Genomic DNA, 9984 nt, shown 5'->3' on the forward strand with positions numbered 1-9984 from the left:
TGTCCTGTGCCTCATCCGTGTGGAATATTGTAAGGCAAGATGCATTCATAATGCAAACTTTAATATTGCTTGGACCATGGGAGTTGCCACTCCCACCCCTTAATTAAAGCCAATTTATATACTTTTATTTGTGAAGGACTGCTGCAGGTCTGTCACTTGTCACCGCCTTCTCTTTGTTACACCGTGGAGGGTTTATGAAAAGCTCTGCCAGCACTGAGGATAAGTAGTTTTGCCGTGTTCTTGGAAGGTTTTGGATTTGGGGAGCAGATCAAACGTGCTTAGAGCTGATGCTGAGCCTCTGTACAGAGGCAAGCACAGAGACTTAAGCAGAAGGTTAAACACAGAGACACTTGGTGCAGGAAAAAACGTCTGAACCTGTTGAAGGCATTTTGAGCTTCCCGTTCGGTCCCTGGGAGCTGCTGGTTCCCCAAACTGCTGCTCCCCCTCTTGCTGCTGCAGCTCCAGGAGCAGTAGGTACCACGGGGGCAGAGCAGCCAGGGATTTCTGCTCAGGGAAGGGACTGACTGAGGGAGAGGCCAGCCCTGCTCCAGCCCCGGCAGACGGAGGGGCTTGGCAGGGCGCTGGGATATCCCAGATTCACCACATCAGCGAGGGATAAGCAAGGAGCCCTGTCCCCCTGCCAGGAAGGCTCGGAGCCTTTGTGCTGCTTCAGGGATGGAGTGGTGCAGCGGGGGCTAAACCAGCTCTTCCTTCCCAGGCCTGGGGGGGAACAGCCGGGAGTGTAAAGCTGCTTCTCCGTAATCCAGCCAATCCTGTCTCCTGTGGAGGGTTTCTTGCTTTTAAATCTAGTGGTGCACCTTGGTGTGCAGCAGGGAAAGTGAATTTTGAGGTCCCTCCCCGCTGTCCTGACGTTCCTGGGCACTGCAGAGATCCTTTCCTGCTCTCGAGCCAGTCCAGAGTTTACAGAGAGAGATTTGCCAGTGGAAATGTGTCATCTGGTAAAGCAAACCCTTTTGCTTAACCTGTTCATAGAGGAGACGTCCAAAGTGGCTGAGGCACGAAGACGGGAATGTTCTTCTGTGTAAATTCTCCTGAATTTAGCTGACCTGGCTGAATGTGTGTGAGTTACCTGACTCTGTGGGTAACTGTGCCAGTGTGAGCTCCTGGGGTGTTCCAAGTGGCACAGTTCCTTTTTTTGTACAGGTCTCCACCTGAGGGTGGTTTAAATCGCCAATCAGTGGTGATTCAAATCACCTGAGGGTGATTCACAGCAAATGATGTTAGTGATATTAGTGGTGTTGTGTTCGATTTGTTAAATGTCTCAAATTTTCACTAAGCAGCACTTTAAAAGTTTAAAACTCTGTGCCAAATAAATATCAATGTCAAATGAAATTTGTGCCAAGCTTCCCCATTCCAGGCGTGGAGGAAGTGCTGGCCTGTGACCCTCAGTCATATTTATCACCAGCACTTGTTGTAGAGGCAGAATGATTGTTAGTGAAAGCCCCAGAGCTGGGGCTATATAGGTAATTCCCAGTAGTTTTCCTTATGGCTGAGCAGTGTGTTTTTCCTGGAGACTCTGCTGTTTTCTAGGAATCATGTGGGGAAAAAAGTTAGTACTCAAAACACTTAATGGAAAGGAGCAAGTATGAACAAAGTGTGAGCTTAGTTCATTCCACGTATGGACTTGGGAGATCGATTTTGAGTGTTCAGCGTGAAGTGCTCTTAGCTGTAACTACAGCATTGCCCCTTCTGGGGAGGGTCTGGGGAACGTCGTGCACTTCTGGAGTGGAGAGCAGAGCACAGAGCCCGCTGTCACCGCTTAGCCTTTGTGCACGTCCATTTTGATCAGGTGGGAAAGTGCTTTTCCAAACAGGAAAGGAGTTACTTGTTTCCAGAGTTTGGCAGGGGTTCCTTCTGCAGGTCCTGCCGTGCCCAGGTGGAGCGGCTGTCTTTGCAGGCTGTGCTGTGGCACCACAATGCCTTCGCATCCAAAATGCCCGTTTTCATCCATTTCATCGTCCGCCCGCCCGTCTTGATTCCAGCTCAGCCTCTGCTCCAGCTGCTGGGACGTGTGTTTAAAGGCCTTCCCCTCCCAGCACCTCTCCCTCAGCTCTCACAGCTCCGCTTGCCCCGCTGTAGTGCCGCTGGCTGGGAATCCTGGCCAGGAGAGCCGGGACACCTCCCCGCGCTGATGGGGTGTTTGGTGGGAGTCTGGCTGCCTCGGTAGAGAGTCTCCAGGGCTGAAACCCAGCACAGCTGGCCAGAGGCTCTCTGGAGAGGCACAGAGTGATGTGCAGTGCAGCAGGTAAACCTGGAATGCAGGGCTCGCCATCCCAAATCTGGGATGCAGAGCCTCTGCTCTCTGCTGTCCCCATATCCCTCCAGGCTGGCCCTGCTCTGCTCATCAGAGTCCCTCTTCAGCAGGGCTCAGGAAAGATTAACTGTCTCCACTCTCTGTGTTTTTTCCCTCACAACATCATATTGTCCTGCAGGACCCACCTGCTCCGGATCCTTTAAGGAATTGTCCCTCCCCCGTGCTCAGCTGTAACAACCAGGTCACGGCCGCAGCATTTCCCTAAATATTTTGAATCAAACAGCATTGGACGTGTTCTACCTGTTGCTTTCTAATTGTCATGTTGGAAGGGGCACTCGAAGGAAATGAAAGCATTTCTTGCTGTGGGTGATCCAGGATGGCAAACTGGGTCATAATGGATGTCGGATCCGCGTTCCCATATAAACTGTACACCAAATGTCAGTCAGCCCGTGCCAATTAGTGCTTATGTTGCTAGGTCACCGTGGTCAATTGAAAACGGCATCAATAGAACTTGAAAAGGTTTCTTCCCGATCAGACCTCCTGACATATTGAGCAGAATAATGGATGGGAAAAAGCAGCCAAGGCCCCTACCCTAGATTCCGAACGCTCGCCGTAAGAATTCATTTGCAACCTGCAATTAACTGGGAAGAATGGACTCCCAGAAAGAGTCTGGGCGTTCAGAGAAGAAAGCCCCCGGCTCCCGTGTGTGGCACATGTTTACTCCTGGGGTGCTGGGGAGCCTTTGGGATCGGCAAATCCGCCCCTGGGATAAAAGGTGCACGGAAGCCTTCCAGGGAATTGGAAAATTCTGCTGCGTGCGGTGCAGCGGCGGTGCAGCTTTCAAGCTGTGACGAAGGAGAAGCGGTCGGCAAAGCGGCCTTTAGGGGGATGTGGGAAGATACTCCCTGCTCCCGGTTTCCCTCTGGCCCGTGGCCGTCCGTGCTCGGCTCTGAGACAGATCCCGGCCTGGGTCTGTGCTGTGGGACTCTCTCCAGGAGCCACGTTCACACTGTGGTGTTTCTTTCCTTGCACAGGGCTGCCGGAGCCGCTCCTCTCCTTGCCTGGAACCGCATGCTGCAATCCCCAAACCAGTTCCAGCCGGCCCAGTACCAGGGGCTGGGACCCATGGGATACCCACAGCGACCCGAGGATCGCATGGACAGGGGCAGACAGGTAGGAAAACAGGGCCCCACTGGGTGCACTGCGTTCTCCTTCCAGGAAGAGCTTCCTTCTCCTGTGGCTGTGGAGAAGGGAGCGTGGCATGGCAAGGCGCTCCTGGGCTGGTTTTAGTGTCACTGTGTCACCACACACACGGATGGGGGACTTCCCAGCCTTGTCCAGCCCCTCTGGATGTACCCCTGGCGCAAGGCCAGTGCCGAGACTGCACCACCAGCGTTCATTAGCACCCATCAAACGTGGTCCCAGGTCACACACTTCCTGCAGCCTGAGGCAAGTATTCCCACCGGCCTTCCTTTCCCATAAGGAAGTCTGCCCACTGTACCTCTGGGGTTCTCCCTGGTGTGTTCAAAATGTACATCCTTACAGCTTCCCAAATTTCTCCCCTCAAGTGTTTACTGGCTTTCTCTGAGCCGAAAAAAGTACTTAATGCAAGTGTTGGATTTTCGTAGCCAGAGGAATAAACACGTGGAAATAGCTCTGTGTGGTTAAAAAGGAAACAAGCGTGAGGGGAGAACCTCATCCAACATTACAGGTGACTTGGTCAGCAGTTTGTGAGAATGCCACAGAGTGAAAGTGCAGCTGGAAAGCAGCAGGTGACTTTGCCTAGGGAGTTTCTGCAGGGGTGCGATGCCAGTAAAACACAAATTGTGTATCCTGTCGTACCAGACTGCCGGGTGCTCACGCTGCTAAATGCTCATTTAAAATAAATTCCGGATACCTAGGTTGAACTCCTAGTTCTGCTGCTGTTTGGGGAAGTCAGGACTGTGGGAGGGTTACCAGGGAGGAGGAGGATGGTGCCAGCCCCATTGCCCCATCCTTTGTCCGCAAAGGAAGGCACACAAACCGTTGGAAATGTGCCTTCTGCTGGGGCCTGATTCAGCTCAGGACAAGGCACTTTTTAGTCACTCCTACTTGGAATTTTCTTCCTCCCAGCCTGCCCGGTACCCAGCCATGTGTTGTTACATGGCGCAGCACCAGTACAGACCCTGCCAGCGCTGGTTTTGGCTGCAGGCAGAGCTCAACAACGTGGGTTACAATCACAGGGAAATAACGGGGCCTGACCCTTGGCCCAGCCGGTGGAGCTCTAAAATACATTTTAAAGTTGGGTGAGGTGCATTGATAGGGTCAGATTTCAGAAATCTTTCATTTTGTGCTGCACACGTTCACCCAAAACCGCAGAGCCAGAGGAATAAATGCCTGATTGCACTAATCCAGGCTGCCGTGCTCCTGGGGAGAAATCGGGGGAGGATCTTTGTGCTGCTGGAGCCTGGGCAGAGTTTAATTAGTCTGGGAAATGGACACTTGATAAAGTCTGTCTGCCGGGGCACACCCTGCTCTGCCTTCATCCCAGGCAGGGTGCACTTGCTAAAGGAATCTGTGCTTAGAGCAGTTCATTGCCAGCCTTAAATCCTGGTGCCCAACAGCTGGAAATGTGAGGGGGAGCAGGAACAGTCTCCCTGAAGGGCTTGCCCTGGTGGCACGGGGAGGGTGTCCCTGTTAGTTCCCGCTTGGAAAGCTGCCCAGGAGCCTTGTGGACATCCACAGCCTGGGGCACGCTGTGGGCTTGCCCAGAACAGAATTGCCCCGGTGGTGGCCTGGACCCACCTGTGGGTGCAGGAGGCACTGAAACCCACCGGTGACAACCCTTTTATTTTTGTTCACCTGCATGAAGAGTTCACGATCAAAGACAAGTCTTTTGGCTCCAGTGAATCTGCTTCCCTAAAAAAATTCCCTTTGCAGTTGTGCTGTTTATCTCCCTGTTAATTTTAAATCTTCATTGCCGTGCTCTGTTGTTATTTTTAAATGAACTTTCAGATGTCATCATTTCCTCCAGGCTGGAGTGAAATGAGAAGGTACCTGAAAGGGTTTAGGGTGCCAACCTAATCATTGAATCCGGCCTTGCTGCCTGAAAATTTCAAAGCTTTAAAGCCTTGAAAAGGGATTCAAGTGGAAGTGGTGACACGTAGCAGCATAAATAATTATCTTTGGGCCCTTTCACCTCTGAATTCTTTTTTTACAGCATACAGAACATGGTCTGAAAGAGGTTAATAAACGTGCTGCCGCAGAGTGCTCACAAAATTAATGCAGCTGCCATGGATCTGGGGGGCTCCCCGGGAGCAGGGCTTTGCTGCCTCCCAGCTCTCCCAGAGAACCAAAGAATAAACTTGCTGGGCTGCTGCAGGTGTTGGGCAGTTGTGTCCCAGCCTGGAGCAACACACAGCGGAGCGTCCAGAGCTCGCGCAGGCCTCCGCTCTGTCCTTCCCTGCTGCTGGTGTGGAAGGGTTTTTTAAGGGTTATGCAGCCAACTTGTTTCCTTTTTTAACTGGGCAACCAAACCTGGAAACAAACCTTCCCTGCATGGCCAGGCTGCAGGAGGCTCCCTGGCAGGTCAGCCGGCCGGCTCCGTGGTTTCTGTGGTTATCTCGGCTGCCGCAGGCTGGATAAAGGTGGATTTCTCTTTAAAAGAAAGGAAAGGAAGCCCCTTTTTCCCTCCACACCAAAAAAAACCCCGAGTACAGAGCAAACCAAGCCCGTAGCTGGTGTTGGTGCACCACCTTTAATTAACTTGCTGGTCTCTGCAATGTACCAGGTTTGGAAATCATTTTATGTGCTTTGGGGGGGGGCTCTGAAATTTTCCAATGGATTTCTTCACCGGATACTTGATGTACCAAATGGCTGGATTAAAGTGCAAATACACAGCTAACTTGGAGTCGTTTCCAAGGTGGGATTTGGGTCTCTTTGGCCTCTTATGGAAGCGAAGGAGCGCTGGAAAACGCCGCTTCGGCAACAAATGCAGCTTTGGTTTTCCCTTGGAGCACTTCTGTGTGAAAGTACTGAGCGTGAGCTGCCCCACATAGCGCTGTCTGTCCCCGGCTCCAGCACTTGTCCCTTTGCTGCAGACAGAGCGCAGCAGAGGTGCCACAGGTGGTGGCTGGGGGTGGATTTGTTCGGGACTCTGGAGCCGCTGCTGCGCAGCTCCTCTCTGCTCCAGGGCTTCCAGCCCCAGCCCGTGTTCTCGGGAGACTCCGCGGCCGGATGAGGGATGCTCAGCGCTGCCCCTGGCACCCCTCCGTGCGGAGGATGTTTGGTCCCCGTTCCGTGTGGCGCCTCGAGCTCGCCCCACTTGTTTACTTGTGCTGCTAATCCCAAAAATAAACGCTTGCTTTTGTTTGTTTGTTTGCAGGCGTACGGCCCCGGGAGGCCCTACCCGCTCCCACCTCCCGCAGGAAGGTACAGCTGGAATTAGCTCCTGCCTCCTGGGTATTTTTTTAAAAAACATGGAAAACGTCCGAATCTTCTTGCTTTTGTTCTTTCTATTATTTGTGGGGCGAGGGGGGAAAAAAACCTAAGTCGTTGAGCGCCATCCCTGTAGTTTTTAAACCGATGCCTGTTTTAAATGTGCCCATTTCTTACGGATGATTTTTTGGGAGGGACGGGAAAGAGCGGACTGCCGTGGGGCGAGGTGGGAGCACTGTGTTTGTCCTCCCTACCACGGACCCAAGCTGTGCCGAGCGCTGCCTGCCACTCTGAGCTCCAGACATCCTCTACTCCGCACACAAGAGCCTGAAAACAGAGCCGGAGTTGGAAAGAATGCCCAGAAATGGGATTTTATGAACTCCCGGGGCAGACCCAGCAGGCAGCCGGCGGCGCTGAAAGGCACGGCCCTCGCTGCTCCTTGTCAGACGCTTCCTTCAGTTCCCCGCAGAGAAGGGGTTTTTCGGACTCTGAAGTAAAACATTTGAACTCCTCCAGCACGTGCCTGTTCCTGGCGTGGGTTTTGTCGTGGCATAACCAGGCGGCGGCCGTGGATTTGTCTATTTGGTACCTAATTTAAAATAGCTGCGAAGGGCAGAGGTTCCAGTCGTTTTTAGCACTCTTTCCAGGGGTTTTCTGTGTGAGTGTACCAAATCAGTAAATATTTTTATTTGCTTTATAAAGTGGCTTTTGAAATTCTGAGCGGTGGCGCGTGGTTGATTTCCAACCCCCTGCAGAGCCTGTTCCTATCTTTTACCTGCGTGCACACATTCCTGTTGATTCCTTGCAAAATAATTCCACCCAGCCTCTACCCCAGCACTTAAAATCATTATTTGGTATTTAAAAAAAAAAAAAAAAAAAAAAAAGGAGAGCATCCAGGTCAGCTTTCCCTTTGGACTTTTTCCATTAAATCCAGAACTGTGTAAATCAGTAAAGTTCCCGGCCCCGCTCTCACCCTGACTCCTCCTCGGTGCAGGACTCGGTGCTCCCTTCCTTCCAAACGCCCAGGTGTTAATCACCAGCAGCGAGGGAGAAGCCAGACAGCCCCGCGCGTAACCTCGGGAGGAAGAAATCATCAACCTGGATTCGTTATTTTCAAGTGATTGAGGGTGGAGCAGAATCCTTCATTGTGATGCAGCGTTCCCGGAGCTGGGAGCCGCCGGCCTTCTCCCTCGGCCGGGAAAAGGCTGGGGGCTCAAAAAGAGCCAATTTTCTTTTTCCAGCAGGGCAAAACCAGCAGCGAGGGTGAGTTCTCACGGGGAACGGGCTGGAGGAAGGAGTGGGGTGGGCCGGCTGCGTTCCGAAGGCGGATGGACCCGCGGTGCCGGTGGCTTTGTCCCTCGCTCCCCTTTTTTGGGGCGTGAAAACAAGTCTGGATAAACATTTTGGGGGGGCTGCTGTGGGAAAGGCTCATCCCTGCGGGCTGCCCTTTGCCCCGCCCTTCACTCCCTTGCAGTCCGACCCCGAGTGGAGCCAGGCTCGGCCCTGGGAGCTGCGCTGCCCGCTCGGACCCTTGAAGCGATGCCGGAGCAGCACGCTGGCCCGGGGGCTCCGTTCCCTCGGCTCCGTGGGGATGCAGGGCTGGGATGCAGGACCTGAGCGGGGAGCACCACCCCCGCCGCCCTGGGGCTCTGCTCGGGGCCTGGGGGTCACCCTGGGACAGCGTCCCTGTGGAGCTCCTGAGGCTGCTGCAGGTACGGTTTTGTTTTTCCCAAGCTGGAGCTGAGCCTGACGTATCCCCTTGGATCTAACAGAGTTGGAGGGGGAAACCGCTCACCAGGCCGGGCTCAGCCCCACCCCAGCCGCTTCCCGTGGGAGCCAGCAGGGAGAAATCCTCCCTCATGGAAAGGGCAGGCAGCCGTGGGGGTCCCCGTGTGGCACCTGTCGGGAGGGGAAGGAGGTATCTGCCGAGAGCGGTGGGGACCCCCTTTCCCTCCAGCCCCCCGCATGGGGCTCGGGAAGGGGTCTGGGAGCGGGTCCGTGGTCTCCCAGAGCCCCAAATCCCGATTTTCCGCCTCAGAATCGTTCCCTCGCAGCACAGCCGGGAGCGGAGCAGGGCCCGGCGCTGCCCGGGAGCCGCTGGGGAGCCCCGCCGGGGCTGGGCTTCAGCGGGTCCCCCAAGGATGGGGGAGCCTGGCAGAGGCGGCGGAGGAGGGGGCGCGGAATTAAACGCTTGGCAGCCGAAAGGCCGGCGGAGAAAAGGGGATTTTGAGGTTGTCCCTCGGTCCGTGCACCGAGAACGAAGCAGCCGACTCGTGAGAACAAGGCTTCCTTTTATTGTTTAAAATAAAATTAAAATAAAAAATAAAAATAAAAGAAGGAAAAATTGCCGGAAAGTCCCGAGGAGCGTTTCCCGACGTGCGGGATTTCCTCGGGAAGCGGCGCGGGGATAAACCCCGCTCCGGCGCGGCGCATCCTCCGGCCCCGGCCGCTGCGGGGCCCGATCCCGGCGGGAAGCGGGGTCCAGCCCCGGGAATCCCCGGGCTCCGCTCGCCTCCGCAGGTCTCCGAGCTCGTCGGGAGCCGAGCCAAGGGCCGGGGGCCGCGGCGGCTCCGCGCGCCCCGTCCGCACACGGACGTTCAGTAACTGAGCGGTGTTTAATAACAAGGAGAAAAAGGGAGTTTTTCCCCTTAAATCCGAGCACCGGCGCCCCGGCGCTCTCCTGCCACGGCTCCCGCCTCGAGCTGTGACCCAGTTTACCTCCGAGGGGGATAAGAAGGGAATGGCACTTGGGGGCACCCCCCGGAATTAATTCTGCCGAGATGAGTGGCGCTTCGGAAGGTTTATTGCGGCGCTGCGCGGGGCTGCCGCGGCACACGCCGGGGCTCCCGGGCTCCGCTGCCGCCGGGGAGCGGGGCCGGGCCGGAGCGGAGCCCCGCGCTGCCCCCGGCCCGTCGGGAGGAGCCCTGGGCGGACGGGACCCGGCGGCGCGGACACGCGCGCACACCGACACCCTCACACACGTTCGCGCTCGCACGCACGCACTCGGCGCTGCCGTCGGGGCCGCTTGTCCAAAAACCGGAGAGACTTAAAAAAAAAAACCCGAAGGGAGGCCGGGAGGGGACCGGGGGCGGGGCGGCCGTCGGCGATCCCCGCGGGCACCGGGCCGGGCCGGGGCGGCCGTCGGGGCTGGGAGCGTCCGGTGCCGGAGGAGCGGGGCTGTCGTGGCGGCGGGGGGACACACGGGACGCACCGATTACCACGTCCTGCCGTAGAGCAGGTTGGGGCTGACCATGCCGCCGTTGTAGTCGACGCCGGCCGAGTCCAGGGGGGCC

The 9984-nt window shown here is 55.6% G+C and overlaps 1 protein-coding gene across 1 annotated transcript in view; it reads left to right on the forward strand.

The window, feature by feature from the left end:
- XRN2 (5'-3' exoribonuclease 2) overlaps nt 1–7411 on the forward strand; it is a 32428-nt gene extending 25017 nt beyond the window's left edge. The window contains exons 29-30 of the mRNA XM_042038879.1: nt 3310–3448; nt 6639–7411. Coding sequence (XP_041894813.1) covers nt 3310–3448; nt 6639–6701 — 202 coding nt within the window. The 3' untranslated portion in view covers nt 6702–7411. The remainder of the gene's footprint in view (nt 1–3309; nt 3449–6638) is intronic.
- The last annotated feature ends 2573 nt before the right edge of the window (nt 7412–9984 follow it).

This window comes from Corvus kubaryi, unplaced genomic scaffold (assembly GCF_017639235.1).
Source record: "Corvus kubaryi isolate FWS band 111438036 unplaced genomic scaffold, C.kubaryi_AGA036_p1.0 37393, whole genome shotgun sequence".
In the NCBI taxonomy this organism is placed as follows: domain Eukaryota; kingdom Metazoa; phylum Chordata; class Aves; order Passeriformes; family Corvidae; genus Corvus; species Corvus kubaryi.